At 35.6% G+C, this 22,750-nt stretch overlaps 2 protein-coding genes across 5 annotated transcripts; one reads left to right on the plus strand and one right to left on the minus strand.

The window, feature by feature from the left end:
- Positions 1-996: 996 nt before the first annotated feature.
- On the minus strand, positions 997-14,320 carry LOC109111893 (epsin-1-like). 4 transcript variants are annotated; one of them, XR_006162626.1, is made up of 14 exons: positions 14,201-14,320; positions 13,203-13,301; positions 12,387-12,476; positions 12,046-12,201; positions 9,465-9,593; positions 9,253-9,373; positions 7,636-7,802; positions 6,931-7,525; positions 6,083-6,208; positions 5,389-5,529; positions 4,799-5,077; positions 2,372-2,609; positions 1,474-1,916; positions 997-1,123 (listed from the first exon to the last, which is right to left on the minus strand). XR_006162626.1 is itself a non-coding variant. In XM_042776478.1 (12 exons), the coding sequence occupies exons 3-12, from the start codon at positions 12,453-12,455 to the stop codon at positions 1,813-1,815; spliced, it is 1,887 nt and encodes a 628-aa protein (XP_042632412.1). In that variant the 5' UTR covers positions 12,456-12,476; positions 13,203-13,301; positions 14,201-14,320; the 3' UTR covers positions 1,219-1,812. The 4 variants fall into 4 exon arrangements, 2 of the variants coding, with proteins under 2 accessions (XP_042632412.1, XP_042632410.1); XR_006162627.1 differs by lacking the exon at positions 2,372-2,609 and having other exon boundaries at positions 1,755-1,916; XM_042776478.1 differs by lacking the exons at positions 997-1,123; positions 2,372-2,609 and having other exon boundaries at positions 1,219-1,916.
- An 887-nt stretch (positions 14,321-15,207) lies between these two features.
- Positions 15,208-21,628, plus strand: LOC109112367 (adaptin ear-binding coat-associated protein 1-like). The gene is made up of 8 exons (XM_042776479.1): positions 15,208-15,430; positions 16,359-16,459; positions 16,592-16,696; positions 16,826-16,906; positions 19,313-19,419; positions 19,624-19,762; positions 20,728-20,821; positions 20,903-21,628. Exons 1-8 carry the CDS (start codon positions 15,336-15,338, stop codon positions 20,961-20,963), a joined length of 783 nt encoding a protein of 260 aa, XP_042632413.1. The 5' UTR covers positions 15,208-15,335; the 3' UTR covers positions 20,964-21,628.
- Positions 21,629-22,750: the final 1,122 nt, after the last annotated feature.

Below are 22,750 nucleotides of genomic sequence, written 5' to 3' on the forward strand. Positions count from 1 at the left end.
TGTAAACAGACTGCACTCTTCACACATCTTACCAGATGTTGGTCAAGCATGTTATGCAATTAATTGGCTTGGGAGCTTATTTACAGCCAATTTCATTGAAAGAAATATCAGAATAGAATGACGTTCGGTTTGGTTACAGGTTCTTGCAAGTGCAATGTCGTACTTAAATACCCTGAAAAACTTTATTGATTCAACAATCTTAATAATGAACGAACACTGTCCATTTGGATTCTAAAGCGAATGAATCTTGTGAACCAGTTCTTTTAGTGAATCAAAAACATGCAGCCAGAGTAGTTTGATTCATGAATGAATGAGCCGATTCTTTTTAGTGAATCGAACAGGTTAAGTGCCATTCCCAAACAAAAGGCTCTGATAAGTCAGTTCTTTTTTGTGAACCAAACACATGCTGTTTACAACTAAATTAGTGTAGATGACTGTTTGTTCAAAAGGCACATTATGGGTGTTGCCTGTAGTATTTTATGAACAAATTAAATATTCCAATTTTTGGAATATTTTCCAATTGTTGGCTAAGCACATGCATTTGAACTTTTCACAATCATTTCTGTAAAGAAAAGAGCATTGAATCCCCAATTTTTATTTTCCTTAAAAATGTAATGCAACAGTTACATTTGAAGTTGGGTTGAAATTGTTTTATTGTACATTCTTAAAAAGAAATGTTTTTTATTGGGGTCTATGCTTCCATGGACACTTTCCATTGTACAAAAGATTCTTTATAGTGGAAACAATTCTGTAGATAATTAACATATTAATAACACTAAGAAAAAATGTTTAATTTAAAAACTGTTCACAGAAAGGTTCTTTGGGGACCCAAAAATGATGGTTCTATGGTTTTGCTGTGAATCTCTCCTTATGTAATCTTTATTTTTAAGACTCCTTACCAGTTGTATAAGGCTGGCTGTTGTTCTTTCCGCAGTTCTTCATTTTGACAGGTGACAGACAGAGAGGTTTGACCACTTTGTGTGTGCCTTCACACCAGTATGAGGTACAGAAGGCCAAAACAGAGAGCGCTAGGGCCAGAGAGGTCAGCGAGAGAGACAGCAACGACCGATTCCTGCGGGACAAATGCTCCAACATGGTGGAATGATACAGACAGGACCTGATACTGAAAGTAACAAAGAAAAGACAACATTCAGGTACAAAGAAAGAAGCTTTATGTGCATATCCACTTACAGATGGAAGTAAAGTTAGAATTTAAGTAAAGATGGGGCAAGGGAAATGGAACAGTGATATGTGGGCAGTTGTGTAGGGGAAAGTAAGATTACTAAGCATTGATTGAAGCAACAGGCCAATGTCAAAATGGCAAAAGTCAGATGGGAGGAGTTTAAATGAGCAGAAACAAATGGAAATTGAAGATGCAAAGGCAGAATTAAAGGCCAGTGGAAGTGAGACGATGAGCAGAGGATTTAAAGGAATTAGACAGATGTGAGCATGTGAAAACACACTTGCCGATACCTTAGGTTTCCATATAAAAATTTAGTTGGTGAAATGCAGAAATGGCTCAGAAGGTGTTAAACATGTTTCCTTGGTCTACGACCAACAAATGTGGCAAATACATCCTCAAAGTCAATGGAGATGAGGCTGACCATCACAAATGTTCATGCTGAATATTCAGAGGTGTCTCTCAGATGTATGTTCTTTGTATGCATGTTCAGCACAGAGATGAAATTGGTCTTAAGACATGCAGTCTATCAAGAACAACCTTGTTCTTTTTTTTTATTTTGCCCATCTCTCACCTGGTCTCTTTCTTGGAGAGATTAAAATTTTCGGGGAGGTTTGTACTTATTCCATGTCTTAATCACCAACATCTATTTTTTTGTAATCCTTCATGATCTCTGTTAATCTTTGGCAGAAAGGTACATCTGTCTCTCCTGGTCTGTCCAGAGCCCCCCAGACACCTAAGCAAAAAACCATATTATCAAGACAGATCAAGTATTATGAAGTAGGTTTAAATTTTGATCTTTGTGTCAGATCTAAATATGCAATAATAATTTAAATATCAATTAAATATCAATTTATCATTCACATTATTACAACATTATACATGTCAACATTGTATATGTGTATATATATATATATATATGAACAAAATTTTTAAAAGAAACACTCCACACAGCTCTATGTTTAAATAAGTATGATCACATGAGGAAAAAATAGCGTTGCTTCACTGTATTTGCAGAGATATATGTGGTGCATATATGGCACTTCTATGTTTTTTTTTTTTTAATTTTTAAAAAGTAAAGGCAAAATACACACGGCCAAAAACTGTCAAATTGGTATTACATTTTCTAAAAAAGTATTTTATGCATTATCAAAAAATATTACATAGACAGAAAAAAGAAATGCAACCCACCTCCAGCCGTAAAGACACTTCACCTCTGTTTCACTTTTATAACCCCACTCTCTCTTACTGTGTATTTTCTTTTATTCATTCTCAACCTCGAGTGAATGTTTATGACAACCCCACCCAGATTTCACTTAATCCGCCCAAGTCCATCTGTTCCTTCGATTCTGCCTCTTTCCATTCTTCCATTTAAATCTCTCTCTCCCTTCGCCTACAACCAGGTTACATTCATCTCCTCCATGTGAGGCTGTTGAATAAAATGGTTCTCTTTAGACTTACACAGTGTCAAGTTCTCCTAAGCACATACATTTGGTCCATTCTATAATCTTTGGAGCTTTACAGAGTACATAGTAATGTCCTGGTCAGCATCCAATACTAAGAAAATTAAATACAATCTAGAAATGCTTTCTTTTTCATGAGTTAAGGTATATAGTAGCCTAATGGTTAAATTAATATGTGCTGTTAACCCAGTTGTTGCAGGTTCAGTGCCAATAATAAATGACATCACACTAATGCAGTGTGCCTGCGAGAATTTGCTCGGAATAATTTAGCAATTGCTAAATTATTTTCCGAAATATTTTCTGTGGATAATCGACATGCTCTTGAACAAACACTGTAAAGCTTTTCCTATTTTTTTAAGCCACTTTGAATAAAAATGTCTGATAATTAAATATAAATATTATATTGAAACTGGAACCTGCTATAACATAAATAATAAAGTCACTAGATTGAAGGATATACTTTTTAATGATTTTGTCACTTTATTCTTAAATTGTGCACTTTCACGGGTAACACCACAGGTTTACCATAGCTGGTTAAATAAATAAATAAATATATCCATAATAAAAAATAAAACTGTACCTATAATTGAAGTCAATATGGTAAAGTATGCTTTCTTCACACATTTTTCACATTTTTAAATTTCAATAAATTATGATGCTTTTGCTTATCTTCCAATACCTTCTTCATTGACAGAATAACAGTATAATTCTGACAGAATCAGGATCAAAACAACAGTCTGAAATAAATAAATAAATAAGTAAATAAATAAATACTCCACTAATAAAAATAAATGTCTGATGAATATACATCTTAATAAACCATTTTATACAGAAAGAACAAGTTTTATCCTTCTCTTCATTAGTCCTCTCATATTGTTAATTTACTGCAATAAACAATTCCCAACAAACATTGTGCATGATCGTCACTTGCTGCCTTCAGCAGATTTGTTTTGATATTGACCAGAGAACAGATCCATTCCAAGCTAAACAACATACTCCAACAAACAACAATAAATCAATAAATGTTTTAAAAAGTGATGTGGTCAAGTATTAGAACCCTCAAATTTTTGGTACAACCCATACCTCTTCATATGACATAACCAACTAATGCATTAAAATGTTTATGACTGGAATGTCTCTCATCATAAGTGACTACAAGCCATATGCATATGCATAATTCTATGTGTTATACAGAATGATGCTTAAGAAAACCTTTGACAGTGATGAAAAAAACAAACAAACAAACAAACAAACAAAAAAATAACTCAATGGGTCTATGTCTAAGTCTCTTACTTGGTACCTTCCTTGGTTATTTTGGGAATTTTTGGGTAGGTTTGGGAATATACTATTCAAAGATTTGTTTGGGGTCAGTAAGATTTTTTTAATGACATTTTGAAAGAAGTCTCTTATGCTCACCAAGGCTGCATTTATTGATAAATATTTCTTATATGACATTAAGGGAATAAGAAATATTAACATTTATCATAATCAATGTTGAAAACAGTTTTCCCCCGGATTCTTTGATGAATAGGAAGTTCAAAAGAACAGCGTTATTTTAAATGGAATGGAATACTTAATATTATTACTTATTATTAATACATTAATATTTATTTAAAACAGAATCTTTTGTGTCAGTGTAAGTCTTTACTGTCACTTGATCAATTAAATGCATTAAAAAATGACTGACCCCAATCTTTTGAATGGCGCTGTATATCAAAAATCTGCTCACTGAGAGACTATTCCAGTAGATATGACAGAGTCCTAAAACTTTATAACACTCTTTATGGATTCTAAAACATCAATGAGAAAACATACAAAATTCCTGCTTCAATCTCTCAGTCCATAATGTTTGAAAGAATGGAGTATGCATGTCTTTTTTCCCCAAAACAGAAAGTATATTGTTTTATATACTTACGGTATACAGTTGCTCATTAGTATTTAAATATTTGCACACATTTATACACGCATAATCACCTAAGATTGATGAAGGGGGAGGGGAAAGGAGAAGGCTAGGGATGAATGGATGCTGGTCGGAGAACTCAAAAAATTGTATTTCCATTTCCAGCAGCCCCAGTGCCCCAAACCAATGGAGGTTGCTGAAGAACTGGAGATTGTGAGGTAACTGTTCCTGTGAGGGACAAAGGACACAACTCACCAGTGAGAGTACCTGCAGTGCTGGGTTGTACCATTCTAGGGCTAGCCATGGAAAAGCCCATGTTGGACATAGTCAAAGCTGAATGGCTTGTATTCTGGGTTGGAGATGCCATATGGGTGACAGGAACCCCGAAGGCTGGGTTTAGGGACAGGCCATTTGAACCGGGGGTCATGGAGTTAAAACTAAAATAATTTGGGTTTGAAGGCTGTGCTGTAGAACCGGCTGCATTGGATATGCTGCCGCCCAATGGCCTGGTCATGCCTGCAGCTGACAAAAAACCTGGGAAAGTTAAGAGTTGAAAGTGCAAACAAAAAGAGATGATGGGTGACGGGGAGGGAGGGAGGGAGGGAGAGAGAAAGGAAGCGGATAGCATATAGAAGCAGGGATAAAGAAGGTTGAAATGGGATCTACATCAACTACGTACAGGTTATGTTCCACATGACTATATGAACTCTGGGCTTGAAAAATACTGCGTCACAAACACTCAAAAAATATACAGCTACTATACAATGTCTCTCTCTCTCTTTCTCTCTCTTTCTCAATTGCTCTTATTGTCAATGTCTCTCTCTTTCTCTCTCAGCCCTCCTTACCCGGGGCTTTTTGGGTGGGGATGGCGTTGAGAGGGGGCTGTTTAGGTTTGGGCTTGACTGACATAAGAGAGTCCAAGTCCACCAATGAAGCACCTTCTCCGAGGAAGGACGCTGGCTTTTTAGTCTCATCAGCAGTGTCACCTATTGATAAAAAAAAAATAAAAAAAATGTAAGGCAAAAATCTTAATGACCTTGTGCTACTGAAACAAGAGAAAGGCATTTAAATGAGCCTTGCTTTATTTTATATTATACATTACCTTGTTAGTTTTGGAGTCAGTAAAAAAATTTCTAATAACAGAACACTTTTATTCAGCAAGGATGCAATAAATTCATTAAAAGTGACAGTAAAGACATTTATAATGTTACAAAAGATTTTTATTTTAAAATAACTGCTGTAAAGAACAAAATGTTAAGAATAAAATGCGATGAAAGTTAATCACAACAACAGTTTGTTCTTTATTTTTAGTGCTAGATATTTAGTGATGTAAAATCTGAAATGGGATAGAACTCAAAGAGGAATTTTAAACAGCAAGATATCTTGTTTATATGTGTCTCAAACAACCTCTTCAATAGATTCAACTACTTGAACATGGCAGACTTTGTGAAATCTCAGCAAGTAGATTAGATGGGAGCTTGAGATTTTACTTCAAAACTGACATGAAAACATGAAAAGTAAGATTTAAGAAAAACAAACCTGTTCCAAAAGTACCATTCTCAGAGGAACTACCCCAAGGATCTGGTCTGCCTCCATCACCGAAAAGGTCATCAGTTGGGGCTGATGGGGTACCCCAGGGGTCAGTCGCAGTTGGGGGTGAAGATGCTGGCAGTAAGTAATACAATGAATATATATTTTTTTAGAATTATTTTTTTTGACATACAACAATGCCTTCTCAAAATACTGTTTAATTCATGTTGTAATCTACATTTACACTGCCATTCAAAAGTTTGTGGTCTGTAAGATTTTATAATGTTTTTAAAAGAAGTCTCTTATGCTCACCGAGGCTGCATTATTATTATTATTTTTTTAAATTAAAAATAGTGTAAAAAATGTAATATTGTGAAATATTACTACAATTCAAAATATCTGTAATTGATTTTAGTGTATTTAAAAAAATAATTTATTCCTGTGATGGCAAAGCTGAATTTTCAGTAGCCATTACTCCAATCTTCAGTCTCACATGATCCTTCAGAAATCATTCTAATATGCTGATTTAGTTCTCAAGAATTACATTATCAAATGTTAAAAACAGCTGTACTTCTTAATATTTTTGTAGATTCTTTGATAAATAAAAAAGATCAAAAGAACAGCATTAATTTGAAATAAATATTTTGTAACAATTTTGTCCAATTTAATGTATTCTTGCTGAATAAAAGTATAAATTTATATATATAAAAAAATCTTACTGACCCCAAACTTTAGCACGGTTGTTAAAGTTCAGTAAATTTTGAAGTAATTCTCAGTCAGACAATAAAAAACTCATTATTAGTGGACACTGAGGTGTGTTGTACCTCTCTGGTTCTTCAGTGCAGTCACTCTCTTACCTGTTGTGCCCCAAGGGTCATCATCTGCTTTTGAACCATCACCAAATGGATCAGATGTAGCTGATGGTGCTTCTAACGGCGCCCCCCAGGGGTCAGAGGATGCAGGTGCTGAATTCTGTATACTATCCGCAGGTGCCCCCCAAGGATCTGACACTGCTGCATCAGAGTCTTTCGCCATTTCAGCTGAAACCCCCCAGGGATCGTTTGCTGACAGGGCTTTATCCTCTGAAAATCCAGCAGAGTCGCCCCATGGGTCATTCGCAGCAGGTGGAGAACTTTTCTCTACATTCGTAGATCCTCCCCAGGGATCACTGGAAGCAGGTGAAGAATCATTATTGGCACTGGCAGCTCCTCCCCATGGATCACTGGATGCAGGTGCAGATCCGTTCGTCCCATCAGCAGATTCACCCCAAGGATCATTGGTAGCTAGACTGGATTCCTTTGAATCATCAGACGGTGGCCCCCAAGGGTCGTTGGTAGCAGGGGCGGATTCGTTGGATGCATCAGATGGGGCTCCCCAGGGGTCCGAGTTGGATGAAGGTGCTGCTGTCGCTGCTTTTTCCCAAAGATCTGGCTCTGTGTCACACTCTTTAGCCTGAATCCACAAATTTCCATTATATCAGCTTGGACAGTCTGATAATAGTTAATAGTGAGATAATGTGTTCATACTCAGCATTTCTCTAATAAAGTTTCCATCTCTCTCACCCGTCTCTCTGCCTCTTTCCTCTCGGCCTCCAGACGTTTCTGCTCCTCCTTCTTCTTGGCCATAGCGGCGGTCAGGTCAGCCACCGATGGGATGTTGTCCAGGGAGGGAAGCCCTGTATATGGCGGGATCTCTGCTTTTTCTTTATCTGGTCCTGTAGCGGATGACGCTGAGATAAAATATGAGAGAAAAAAATTAAATCATAAATAAAAAAAAAGAGCAAAAAAAAAACAAACAAAAAAAACACTACCATTCAAAAGTTTGTGGTGTGAAATTAAATATGATGAAAAAAATATATATTTTTAAAACAATAAAAGACATTTTTGATGTTACAAAATAATTAAAAAAAAAAAAAAAAAAAAAAATAATATATATATATTTGTGGGGTATTCTGAGTATTCCAAACATCATACTTGGCCACGTCACTTTTTTGTTTTGTTTAATAAATTACATTTTAAAATATATTCAAATAGAAAACACATTTTAAATTTTGCTATGATTTAATAATATTAGTTTTAATCAAATAATAAGAGCATAAGAGACTTTGTCAAAAAAAACTTTGACCAAATTTTTTTGAATGGCAGTGTATATATTTAAAATTTCTATGTTACAAATGTGAATGCGTGTAAAACAAATAAGGAGACCAAAACACTACAACAAGGCTACAGACTTTTTAAATTAGAAGGTTCAAAAAGAAATACAACAGAAGTGAGTGGTTAAAGGGATACTCCATCCCAAAATGAAAATTTTGTCATTATTCACTTGCCCCCATGTCATTCCTAACCCGTAAAAGCTTAGTTCGTCTTCGGAACACAATTTAAGATATTTTGGATGAAAATCGTGAGGCTTGAGACTGTCCCATAGACTGCCAAATAAATAACAGTGTCAAGGTCCAGGAAAGTATGAAAAGCATCGTCAGAATAGTCCATCTGCCATCAGTGATTCAACCGTAACGTTATGAAGCGATGGGAATACTTTTTGTACATGAAGAAAAACAAAAATAATGACTTTATTCAACAATTCCTCTCCTCTGTGTCTCTCCGAATCAGCGTAGCATCATTTTGGCAATACTTTCCTGAGCCTTGACACTGTTATTTATTTGGCAGTCTTATGGGACAGTCTCAAGCCTCACGATTTTCATCCAAAATATCTTAAACTGTGTTCCGAAGACGAACTAAGCTTTTACGGGTTAGGAACGACATGGGGGAAAGTGAATAATGACAAAAATTTTCATTTTGGGATGGAGTAACCCTTTAATATAGTACATTTAACTTGTTTATGTGTTCTGGCAACAATTTGTGTGTGCCACTTTCTTGGTGCTTCTTATGTCCTTTTTGGAGGTTTCCAACTTTCTACCCACTCACATTATATGGAACAGTCTTGACAACCTTGACAAACTTGAGGAAATCATGAAAGAATTTTAATTTTAGGGTGCACTGTCTCTTTAATTATATTTAACATGCAAAATATGTACAACATATACTGAAATTAATTTTAATCTGATGCGAACTTTCTGAAGCTTTTTTATGCAAGACATCAGATGTGCAACAAGAATTCAGTTGTGAACAAATGCTCCATGCCTGTTTTCTGTATTGCTCTTGGTTCGTGGTTAGTCTTACCACTAGGAGCCTTTGTCAGCTTGTCTTTTGTCTTCATAGCAAAATCTCTCTCCTCTTTCCGCTTTTCCTCATCCTCAATCAGCACCAACACTATCTTAGCCTTTTCTCTCACATTCACCCCCTACAAAGGGTAAATCCATTAGAGACAAGCTTTCAGACCTTTCTCCTCTATTATTAATGTAAAGGGTGTAAAAAAAAATATTTTGCAGTACCTGGTCCTTTCCATCCTTGTCTGTGAAGCGGTATTCTGTAAGTGCTTTGAAAATGTGAATGTTCTCCGCACTCTGCTGAGGGATGCGCTCAGACCCCGTTTTCAACAGATATTCAAGAAGGGTTAAAGCCTGTAGAAGAAGAAAAGAGAAAACATGATCTGTCAGGTGTTTTAACAATCCTTAATACTTACAAGTTTGGGGTCAGTAAGATTTTTTTAAATGTTTTTGAGGGAAACCTCTTATGCTGAACAAGGCTGATCAAAAACTAATAGTGTGAAAAATTACTACACTTTTTTTTTTATATATATATTTTAAAATGTCATGTATTCCTGTGATGGCAAAGCTGAACATTCAGCAGCCATTCTTCAGTGTCAGATTATTCTTCAGAAATCATTGTAATATGACGATTTGCTGCTCAAGATACATTTAAATAGAAAGTTTTAGAGAACAGAATTTATTTCATTATACATTTTTAAGTCTTCACTGTGACTTTTGAACAATTTAATGTAAATCTTACTGGCATGGTAATACTATTTTACCACTTATATAGTTTAAATTGTGTTTTATTATTATTGTTGTTTTAAATACTACTACTACTACTACTAATAATGACAATAATACATATTAAAAGGTGTTACTAGGGTGTTTTGGACTAGGGCTGCAACTAACGATTATTTTGATAATCGATTAATCGGTCGATTATTTTTACGATTAATCGATGAATCGGTTTATGTACTTATATTTTAGTTTTGCCCATTTTTTCCCCAAGTAAATTATTAACAAAGGGTCTTTATCATTCAACATAGACTTTTTTAGAGATTTTAACCATTTTGCATTGTCATATCCTCATCAAAAACATACCTGGAGTTGTGTTTTATTATGTGTTAGTTATCCTTTGTCGAACTCTTCTGCAATCAAAACACTGACCCATACATACTCTAGCAAATTTCACAAGGAGATTTCAAATAATGTTTTCACCATGGCATTCCTTAGGGCTCCTAAAGTAGTTTAACATCCCGAACAAAGCTTATTAAGGAATCTTTCAGAACATATTATCACAAAGAATAAGAATAAAACAGAATTAAAATTGCAGTAAATTGCATTTTATTATTTTTTTCCTGTAAACACACAGCTTATACCTGGGAAACAGCTTTATAGCTTCTGCTGTGAAATTGTAAACAATCCTTCCAATAAAGTGCCAATGGCATGAAACCTGAATGGAACTCACATTTTAAAATAAAATTTAAAGTAAAATCCATCAGAAGGTTGTCAGGAAAAAAAAATTGGACACACAAAAAAACCTGCTGTGTGAAAAAGAGCAGTGAATACTTAGAAAAAAGTTAATTTCAAATACATTTAAACATTAACCTCTCTCATTCAGTCATAATTAGGCTGCAAGACAGAATTATGAACTGGTAAACGACAAAGCTTTAAATGTTAATTGTTAAAAAGCAATGTTATCAGCTTTTACGACTAAACATGTGCAAACAACATTGTACTGCAGAATCTGCACAAATAAAAGTCTTTGCACACTGTGATTTTCATCGGATTTAAATATGTAGTGGTCCCTATAACAGTGCAAAATTCAAAAATGTAATAAAGCGATAAACAGCTTATGCCTGAACTGACAGGAATTCGACTACCTGTGGGAAATGAGGCAGAACACTATTCACTCATTATTTGAGAAAAACTTTGCATTGCAGTGCAAAAAGGTCAACATGTCCAAATGTTCAGGGCTTAGGCTTGCTCTCTTTTTAGAGGATATGTTTCCTGCCGCAGAAAACAGGTTACTCTTCTTTTTTTGAAGGCTCAAAGTAAAGTGCTCCCACACTTTGGATGACTTCGTTCGATTAGTTTTATCTTCCGCTTTTTTCTTTTTCTTACTCGAGCTTACTTCACTGCCGCCTGCCTCACCCATCACGCTGAATGCTGCAGACAGAGAGACGCTGTGCGGGAAGCACGTGACATAAAACGAGCCCAGCTATTGGCTATTCGCTACTTCTCCTGCTGTACTGGCTGAGTAAAACCTCCGGTGGCTCATTACTGCCACACTTTGGTCACCGCAGATTTAAAATATGCACGAAATGAGCCGCTTACAGCATATAAAAATTATTTAGCAACGAATCGATTACTAAATTAGTTGACAACTATTTTAATAATCGATTTTAATCGATTAAATCGATTAGTTGTTTCAGCTCTGTTTTGGACCAAGTAATTCTATGGGATGTTTCACTAGCAAACAAGGCTAAATATAAAGTGCAACTCAATCTCTCTTTCGACATCTTTCTCTCTCAATAATACAACAAAAGCCATAAGTACACAACAGAGGAATAAACATATTGGCAGTGAAGCTGAATAAAAAATCCTGCCTGCACATAATCAAACACTGCAATGGCAGCAACACTGGTCCTGCTGACAGGAAAAAGCCAGCCACTGATCACGTAACATGATCAGCTGCGCAACAGAGTCACATAAACGATCACTTGCTATAAATATTCAATCAGTCTGAGCAGGCAAGCAAGCAAAGAATCTAGTTCCTTAAACCTGATGACTGTTCTCTTCAGTTCTCTCCTTCACTCACCTTGTACACGTGCCTCCAGTTCTTGTCATCATTGAGACGCTTCCAGAGCATGCCCAAAATCTCGTTACAGGCCACCACATTGTAGGTTAGATCTGAGATGTCAGCCATCTGGGAGCTCGATGGCCCCCAGGGGTCATTAGAAGTCGCTTCTCGAACCTACACAACAAACACGGCAATACTGTTTTATACTAGTTTTAAAAGCACAATAGGCAGTATATGACTCATTCAATCTCATAAAGATAAGGGACAAAAGTAATGCAGTAGTCTCACCTTGAAACTTGAACAGGGTCGACTTAAGAGAGATGGTAAAAGACTGAGAATAAAAGGCAAGTGAAACTCACCTTGACCTCTGCCTCAGAGAAGTTCTGAACAAGATTTTTCAGTTGTCGTCGCAGCATTGAGTGAGTCATGATAGCCGTTTTGTCCTAGACCTTTTCAAGAAAGAAATTTTTTAAAACTTGCACATTATATTCTATGACAAACATGATCCTAAAAACTGCTTCTTTGATATCACATATCAGAATCATTGTTTGATATCTTTGATAATTAGGAAACAGAGCCTTTATAATATGGGATCCAGCATTATTGTTTCTGGTATTAATCAGTTTATAATAGAAGGTATGTCAGAGCAGTCTTATTTCAGGATAATTATGCTATATTTATATATTTTAATATTTTGAATTAGTTTTTTTTTTAAGATTATCCGTTTTTATTTGAATTTTAGTTACATTTTTAGCAATTTTGTGGTATGATTTTGTCATTTGTATCTTTAATATAATATTTTATTTCAGTTTTAGTTATTTTAGTCTATCAAGTTAAGCTAAATGAAAATGTTTTGTGTTTTATTTGCAAGTTGATTGAATTGAATATTTTTTATTTTTATTTATATTTAAATGATATATATATATATATATATATATATATATATATATATATATATATATATATATAAATATATAATTTTTTTTTTCCTGCAAATATTTATTTACTTTTTTTTTTTTTTTTTTATTTTTACTTTTAGTTAACTATAATAACCCTGATCAGAACTTATGATATACATCTGCTATTATGGATATGTTATTAATGAAACCCACAAGAAAATTTTTTAAAAGGATATGCAATGTCATTTATTTCTTTTATTTTTTTGCTCCACTTACCTGATAAATAAAGGATGCAGGAATGGTTGTTGACTGAATTGCTCAAATTGCTAACAGTGACTTCAGTCCATGAGCTTTTCCCTATGTGGACTTTATGGCCTATAAATCATAAACACAAGGACAAACTCTGTAACTAGCTGCTGTTTTAAAGAAAAAGTTCACCCAAAAATGACCATTTGTAGAAATATATATGTGCAATACCACTTATATTTATTTGATACTACCCTACATCCTACTCTATTCTAATCTAGATAGCACACCTGTGCATACAATTTTGTATATTTTTATTATTTTATTACATTTTTTTTTTTTCTGAGTGTTGTTATTATTGTCTCTGTGTACTGGAAGCTTCTGTCACCAAACAAATTCCTTGTATGTGCAAACAAATACAAGCAATAAAGCTCTTTTTGATTCTGATTCTATATATATTATTTATATGCTACTCTCTGGCATACTTTTGAAACAGCAACATCAACAGCCAACAACTTTTCAAACAGCATCATCCTGCCATCAAAATAATGCTTGACTTTATGCTATTTTTAGAAGAAAATCCAGCCTGCGCTGTTAATATTTGCCAAATGCTCTGTGATCCAAATGCTGAATGATTGATTTAGCAGTAGGGCAGATAGACATCTTACCAATGCTGCAGAAACCAAACACCTATCAGGTAATGTGTGCTTGAAAGCATCATATGATGACAATCACTAAAACAGACACGAAAATACAGCACTAGTGCGCTGTCATATACAATAAACTGCGATAATGTCGCATCATACAAGTCTGATCGTGCCCTGACTGTAATCTGACACCTGCAAAAGCTGATTTTGGTTTGGTGAACGAAGAGCCATCGCCTTAAAAACAGGAGAATAATAATGCATGCTTATACATTGCGCCTAAAGGTTTACACAGAGCATCGCTTCTTACGTCAGTTCGAGGACAAATTTTCTGACAGATGGATACAAATATATATATATATTTATATATTTTAATATACCAACCTTTTCGGGAGAATGAACGGGAGAGAAGAAGAAAGGCTTTTCCAGAGTCTAGCGGAAATTTCCGCTTCCGTTTACGGCTACCTGTCAAAAAACGAACGCAGGCCTGAATATTCATGAGATGGGAGTGACGGTTTGCAATGGTTCGCTGGTTAGTGAATATTTATGAGTGGGCGTGGCTTTGTGGTTTACGTTGAAAAACCTGCCTGATTTATTATTATTATTATTATTATTTGCATTAAAGCCCTTAGCAAAGAAATAATATACAATAATCAAATATATATAAATTATAAATTTAAAGCGTTCGTCAAATCTTTTATCTACTGGGTCTATTGAAAATCCAAGTGGACCGGACACGAACAGGCGATGACAAATCAAAGCCACTACAAGGCAAGCCTGCAACCATTAGCCGAAAAAGAGTAACGGCTCTAAAGTTAACGCTTCCGGTCTGCCAGTACGTGGGAAAGGAGACCAGAGGCCGTTTTTTTTAATGGATGTCAATAGAGGAGTGGCTTCACTGCGTAGAATAAACAGCTTTTTAGATAAAACGGCTTATCATTTAATGAATCGACAGCTATCTGCTAATCTACAACATGTTTTACACTAAACAATACTTATGGATTGAACTATTTTTTGAGTTTACCACGAAAAAATGTTTTTTTTATTAGAGAAGTCGCTGACTTTTTTGCGACAGGTGGGATACATTTTACGGCACTTCCCATTCAGTCCTATGGTATCTGTAAACTGCGATTGAGCGTCGCACAACTCTGAATGAAATTCAATGACGGCAAGGCTGTAATGTGATTGGTTATTACGGCGCAAGTGATCCAAGTCAGCCGTTAAGCTTTCTCCAATAATAAGTCATAGAGCCTCTCATCTCCCCTATAAAAAAGACCTTCTCTGGACAAATCCGCTAATCCCACAATCATGGTTGCGAATGCACTGAGCCCGGTTTCCATAACAATGAGTCGATCCATACACCCACAGATCTGATGACGCGTGATGCGTGATTCTCAAGCTCGCGCCTGAGGCATCGCTGACGTCACTGACGCTCCAGTGCCCGTGGAAGCGGCTGGCCCACAATAACAAATTGGATGAAGACAGAAATATTACTCACATCCACTGAAATCAGTTCAAGATGGCGTCCGAAGTGGAATACGAGTCTATTCTGTGCGTGAAACCAGATGTCAATGTTTACCGCATCCCGCCGCGTGCGTCGAACCGCGGATACAGGTGAATTAAAGATTGTGCGGGCCTGAGCCCTTGGCAGGTGTCTGTTCTGTAAATAATATTGGAATACCAATTTATATAGGTTGTATCAGCACTATACTGCTATTACGAACGATATTTGATGATAAATAATGCAATTATAGCATTTTTATTATTATGCGCATTGTTGTGGCGCAGAGACAGCGTATTGTCATTGGTTTATCATACAGTTCTGCTGACAGAAAGAAAAACATCTTGTGATGTCAGATGCTTGGCGTGTTTGACTACGAGCTTACGACTCAACCTTTACTAGGAAGTGGTCTAGAATAAGCAAATTAAAGTTTTTATTACATTTAGGAATTATTTCATGCCATTTTCATGCAATTGAAGTGCATAGAGCATCTCTCATTTGCATTATTCTGTTTATATATAATATGTTATTGTGTTGATGTGAGATGTGTGTTTTCAGGGTCGTATATGTGGTCCAGTTTATATAGTGTATAATTAGTCCTAAAAACTCTTGCCCACAGAGAATGTGATAATTCACTGGCACACATTTTAGAGGAGAAATCCCAGTTGTATTCCTTCATGAGGAGCTTAAAGGCTTGTAATAGTTATGAAAATTGCAATGAAACTGCTGGATTTGCCATAAATTGTGGAAATGTTTTAAATGCCTCTGTCTTCTGGTCATTTTGACCAGTCATTGACCAGAAATCAATAACATGCGTTTAGAAAACCAGTAGGGTGAATATTCATATTCAGTATTATTTTTGTGACAATTACTTTTTTTTACTCATTGCTGTGATGTATCCGAATGTTTGACTACACCAGAAAATAATGTCTTATTTTTGTTGTTAAGCTCATACAAAAAATCTTTCCATAGAAAAAACAAAAAAACAATAACACTTAATTTGATGGACTTGAAATTACATTTCTGCTGTGATAATGGCAGGGCGGCTGACTGGAAGTTAGACACTCCTGACTGGACAGGCCGTATGCGCATAACAGCAAAGGGGAAGGTGGCTTATATCAAATTGGAGGACAAAATCTCAGGTTAGAAATCTGCATATTGATCCAAACAAACAAAACCAAAATGATCCAAATGTTTGATTGGATGACTCTCAAAGACATTTGAGCAGCAAAAGAAGCTCTTAGTTGTCCTTTTTTTAAAATCATTGTCCTCAGGTGAGCTGTTTGCTCAAGCGCCGGTAACGGAATTTCCTGGCATTGCAGTGGAGACAGTCGGCGATTCCAGCCGCTATTTTGTTCTCCGAATACAGGATGACAGTGGTTAGTGTATCATCTTTAAACTGGACTTATTTTGCATGCCCTGTCATAATGGAATGTCTGGCAAATAAGTTATACTTCACTTCTATATTACGGTTTACACGTGCATTATCCTTGCTGCCTGTATTTTAGGTCGGAGTGCATTCATTGGCGTTGGGTTTGGAGACAGAGGTGATTCTTTTGACTTCAATGTAGCACTGCAGGATCATTTCAAGTAAGTTTCCATCAAAAATCATGTGAATGTTTATGACTGGAAATGCTTTTGTATTTGTAGTGACATCTTGGATGCAGATGGATGTCTTTAGTTTCTTTGGGGCATAATACACAGTGTTAGTATGTACACTCTTTAAAAAAAGGTTCCAAAAGTTGTTGTTTTTTTGCAGTGATGCCATAGAAGAACCATTTTTGGTTCCCCAAAGAACCTTTCAGTGAACAGTTCTTAAAAGAATTTTTTTTTTATTCTGAAGAACATTTGAAAAATCTCAAAAACATTTTTCCACTATCCACCTTTTTTCTGAGTCAAGTCACCTTTATTTATATAGCTCTTTAAACAAAAAAGATTGTGTCAAAGCAACTGTACAACATTAATTAGGAAAACAGTGTGTCAATAATGCAAAATGACAGTTAAAGGCAGTTCATCATTGAATTCAGTGATGTCATCATCTCAGTTTAGTTTAAATAGTATCTGTGCAATAATTTGCAATCAAGCCAACAATATCACTGTAAATGAAGTGTCCCCAACTAAGCAAGCCAGAGGCGACAGCGGCAAGGAACCAAAACTCCATCGGTGACTGAATGGAGAAAAAAAACCTTGGGAGAAACCAGGCTCAGTCGGGGGGCGAGTTCTCCTCTGACCAGATGAAACCAGCAGGTCAATTCCAGGCTGCATCAAAGTCAGATTGTGCAGATTGTTTCCGGTGGTCGTCCGAGACAAGGTCTTTACAGGGAATCTGTCTCTGGGGCTCTAGTTGTCCTGGTCTCCGCTGTCTTTCAGGGCTGTAGAGGTCTTTTCCAGGTGCTGATCCACCATCTGGGCAGGATACGCACTGGATCCGTGTGACTGCAGTGACCATCTGACCTGGATACAGACTGGATCTGGTGGCTACGGTGACCTTGGAATAAGAGAGAAATAGACTAATATTAGCGTAGATGCGATTCTTCTAATGATGTAGCAAGTACATCAGGTGTTATGGGAAGTGTTCCCGGTTCCAGTTTACCTAATTAATGCAGCCTAAAAATCCTTTAACGGATTTGGATATTAGAAGTGTATTAGTGTGTTATGTGTAAGCCAGGTTAAAGAGATGGGTCTTTAATCTAGATTTAAACTGCAAGAGTGTCTTCCCCCCAAACAATGTTAGGTAAGTTATTCCAGAGTTTAGGCGCTAAATAGGAAAAGGATCTGCCGCCCGCAGTTGATTTTGATATTCTAGGTATTATCAAATTGCCTGAGTTTTGAGAACGCAGCGGATGTGGAGGATTATAATGTAACAAGCTCGTTCAAATACTGAGGTGCTAAACCATTCAGGGCTTTATAAGTAATAAGCAAGATTTTAAAATCTATATAATGTTTAATAGGGAGCCAGTGCATTGTTGACAGAACCAGGCTAATATGGTCATACTTCCTGGTTCAAGTAAGAACTCTAGCTGCTGCATTTTGGACTAACTGGAGCTTGTTTACTAAGCGTGCAGAACAACCACCCAATAAAGCATTACAATAATCTAACCTCATGGTCAAAAATGCATGGATTAACATTTCTGCATTTGACATTAAGAGCATAGGCAGTAATTTAGATAAATTTTTGAGATGGAAAAATGCAGTTTTACAAATGCTAGAAACGTGGCTTTAAGGAAAGATTGCTATCAAATAGCACACCTAGGTTCCTAACTGATGACGAAGAATTGACAGAGCAGCCATCAAGTCTTAGACAGCGTTTTAGGTTATTACATGCAGAGCTTTTAGGTCCTATAATTAATACCTCTGTTTTTTCAGAATTTAGCAGTAAGAAATTACTCGTTATCCAGTTTTTTATATCAACTATGCATTCTGTTAGTTTTTCAGTTTGGTATGTTTCGCCGGGCCGCGAAGAAATATAGAGCTCAGTATCATCAGCATAACAGTGAAAGCTAACACCGTGTTTCCTGATGATATCTCCCAAGGGTAACATGTAAAGCTTAAGAGTAATTGCCCTAGTACTGAGCCTTGAGGTACTCCATACTGCACTTGTGATCGATATGATACCTCTTCATCCACTGAGTAACCGAAGAGCGCCGCCATGATGGATTCTAACTTCTATTTGGATGCCGTCTTGTTCCGGTCTCCATAGAAATCCATGTTAAAATGGGGGGAAAAGATGGACTGAATTAATTAAATTGAAACTTTTTCAGTTTAACCAAATATAAAAATGTGCACAGGGTTAAGCTGTGCTGTTGTTGGCTGTCACAAGAACAGTAATAAACTTAAGGAATTCAGGGAAAAGGTGGATAAAGAAATTTGTGGAATGGAAAGTTTCTGTGAATGTTAAAGGTTCTTCATGGAACTACCAGTGCCAATACAGAACCTTTATTTTTTGTGTACAGTTTTGGATTTTTCTTTCTTAATCTTTCCTTCTATCTTTCAATAGTGGGTGAAACAGGAGAATGAGATCAAAAGTTCTCAGGCTGCAGACTCAGGACCCAAACTGGATCTAGGCTTCAAAGAGGGACAGACCATCACACTGAATATCGGGGTAAAACTAAACTAAAATGCAAAACAGCTAATAACTGCTTTTGGAATTAGATTAAAAAAAATAAAATAAAATCAGATTATGGCCTTATAGATTAGCACCACTACATTTTCAGAAGAATATACTGTGATTTTTTTTATGCTCTCATATCATAAGTAAACATGAGTTTGTGTTAGATTAGAGAAATGTTTTTTTTTTTGTATTTAGCAAGGTAAAAAGAGGGACAAGCCCCGCCCCCAGAGCTCAGGAGGCTTGGGGTTCCTCCCTCCACCTCCAGGAGGAAAGATAGCCCCTCCTCCTCCATCCAATCACAACACAGTACAGCCATCAGGGGGAGCACAAACAGGTACATCTTTTGACCTAATTACTGCTTAAATATAAACTAAAACATCCTCTGATGCCGTGGATTAGGTATATATATATATACATATATAAATTCTGTAAATGTAAAATATGAATTCTGACCATGTATTTTTATTAAAGGAATTGTTTACCCATTTACGCTACTTAATAATTTTGTTGAGGAGTTAAGTTTTTTCATTGGAACAGATTTGGAGAAGTTCAGCATTACATAGTTTTTCAAAAATGGATGGTTTTTAGTTTTACATGTGAAATGTGTATGTTTTTGAGAAATTTTGATTTAAACATAACATTAATCCAAAAGTAATCAACGCAACTCCAGTCCACCAATTAATGTCTTGTAAAGTGAAAAAAACCAACCATTAAACTTTATCTAGGTTAAAATATGACTCCTCTATCCATAATATTGCTTTCCCTACTGATAAACCAGTCTTGTCTGAATCAGGAGAGAGAAATATACATAGATCAAGCACCTTTAAAAAAAAAAAAAGTCCAAACCAGTCTGTCCTAGTTTTGATGTGAGAGGACAACAAGGGAATGGAGTATTTTTTTTTTTTTTTTTTTTTTTTTTACTGGAGACACATTAATGATAGCTTTGTTTCTTACCAACATGCTTGTCAGTTATTCTGATGGCACCCATTCACCGCAGAGGATCCATTTGTAAGCAAGTGATGCAATGCTTCATTTCAAATCTGTTCCAATGAAGAAACAAACTCATCTACATCTTGGATGGCCTGTGCGTGACATTCCGACAATCATTTTTGGGTGGGTATATTAAACTATTCCTTTAATATGTTAACCCACTCTAAATGAAGTGGGTTGCACTAATGCACATAAAGACAGACACAACTAAATTTTACAGATATGATTTATAGAAATTTTTTAATAACCTAGTACTTTTGTTTTTCTATATTTTTTTTTATGGACATCACTTTCTTTTTCTACTTTTAGAATGTTTATTAGAACTGGACAGCAGTAACTCTAATACAGTGGTTCAAACAAACCCAAGCTCTGACCTGTGGGGTGACTTCTCTAGCTCTGCAAGGTAATATGATTAGTGACCTTGATTCTTGACCATTGCATATGTTTCTGTACTCAGATATTACTACTACTTTCTTTCTTTCAGCACTGTTCCTCCTCCAGCATCACGCCAAGAACCCTCTTCTGGGAACTGGGTCCAGTTCTGAAAAAGTTTTATCCTCCTTAATTCCATTATTGTTCCCATTCCTCCATCAAAACTACTGCAATTAAAAGATACTGCATAATTGTATGGAAAATTAGAGGCAAGCTGTATGTAAAGCTGCTAATCTTAGCAGAGTAAGGAGGCGAGAAATAGGCTATTAGGAATTCTGTTAGTCTTATAAAACAAATCAACCAATTTAAATTATGAAAAAGATTGTATAATAGAGAGTAACATCCCATGGGAGTTATATGTAAAACTTTATGGTAATGTTTTGAAGATTGTTTCAGTATCTTTACATTTGTCCACAAGGTGTTGGTTGTGTCCATTTTGTTGTCATGACCTGTATATGTTTGTCCTAGGTTTTGGAGGAATGAACATATGTGTGTGTTTTGAGTGTTTAAAAAAAGGGCAGAGATTTGGATTGAAAGTGTACAATTTGAATGAGGCTTAGATATGTTAAGAGCTTAACATCTTGTATATCATAAGAATATATAAAACCTGTACAGTATAAATATACAGAATACTGCTTGAAGGCCATAATTTAGAAAAATTATGTCCCTCAAATAAAGGGATTATATCTAGATATTCATTACATATCCATTTTGTCATTTACTTGACAGTCATTTATGTGTTAAACAAAAATAAAATATACGAAAGAACTACAACATGCATCGCCTCAAATGTGATCATTTTTAAATAATACTGTTATATTACTGTTATGGAGGTTTTGCATTAGTATTTGTCTATTACAGGATATCAAGCCCCTGGACTCCAAAGTACAGCAAGTATTTCTGCTGTTTTGTCACCTTACAAAATATAAAAAGTCATGTTAAACGTTTTTTGCCAAAATACTAGAGTTATTACAGTACTACACTGTCATGGATTAAATATTTTACTCTTTATTATATATCCTACAGTAATAACTGAATGCTAATTTTATTGTAGGCAGACAACATGGTTATCATGATGTACAATTTAACTAGATAACATCTTCCTGTTAGCTGACTTTTCTGAGCTCAACTGCTTTGATTGGTTGCGCAAGAACTACCATCACTGTAACAGCCTGTACTTCTCAGTTCGGCCACCAAACGTCTCTGTTACCCCAGTGCTGAGAGTTTTCATAATACATGCACACCTGCTCCTTGTCGGTTGTGAGTAATAACCTGTTAATACCCTTTGTAGTTCCCTAAATTTTTGTGATCTAGCTAGTTTGTTCACATCATTCTGTTTGGCTTAGATATTCATTCTTAAAAATGTTTGCCTGCACCTTTGACTCTTTCACTGGGTTATATGGATTTAACATAATTAATTGGATTGCTTTTGAACTTTGAACATCTATTAATGAGTTTTGAGATTTTAACCATGCAGTTGGATCCTGCTTCAGTGCTTGACTGTCATAAATATACAATTTATGAGTGCACCAAGACCTAAGACACTTTGTTAGTAGATACCTTGTTTTTCTCAACTTCACCAGATAAAGATGGCTGTACCCAATGACTTTTTGAAATGAGTGAGTATGGATTATCATAAATTGGTGTAATTAATTAAAAATAAATAAAGTAAAAAAAAAATACATTATATTATAATACACCAGTCTGATGATTAGTTGGTTGGATGAAATTTTTGTCCAATTAATTTTATTTGTTGGAAATAACAATATTTAATGTACTGAGCCAAACTGAGGTAAGTGACTAAAAATTTGTCTGTTTTTTTCATATAAAACTATTATATGGCTTTAGAACACTTGAAATACATTGCATGATTATGGAAAAGAGTGGCCTGTACATTATT

The sequence above is a fragment of the Cyprinus carpio genome, chromosome A19, assembly GCF_018340385.1.
Source record: "Cyprinus carpio isolate SPL01 chromosome A19, ASM1834038v1, whole genome shotgun sequence".
NCBI classification, from domain to species: Eukaryota; Metazoa; Chordata; class Actinopteri; order Cypriniformes; family Cyprinidae; genus Cyprinus; species Cyprinus carpio.

Excerpts from the sequence above, each read along its gene's own strand:
- LOC109111893 (XM_042776476.1), bottom strand. The coding sequence starts at position 12,455 with ATGACTCACTCAATGCTGCGACGACAACTGAAAAATCTTGTTCAGAAC. Across the intron at positions 12,202-12,386 it reads TCTCTGAGGCAGAGGTCAAG|GTTCGAGAAGCGACTTCTAA; the intron begins GTGAGTTTCACT and ends TTTGTTGTGTAG. Across the intron at positions 7,526-7,635 it reads GGAAAGAGGCAGAGAGACGG|GCTAAAGAGTGTGACACAGA; the intron begins GTGAGAGAGATG and ends TTGTGGATTCAG.
- LOC109112367 (XM_042776479.1), top strand. The coding sequence starts at position 15,336 with ATGGCGTCCGAAGTGGAATACGAGTCTATTCTGTGCGTGAAACCAGAT. Across the intron at positions 16,907-19,312 it reads AGCACTGCAGGATCATTTCA|AGTGGGTGAAACAGGAGAAT; the intron begins AGTAAGTTTCCA and ends CTATCTTTCAAT. Across the intron at positions 19,420-19,623 it reads CCATCACACTGAATATCGGG|CAAGGTAAAAAGAGGGACAA; the intron begins GTAAAACTAAAC and ends TTTTGTATTTAG.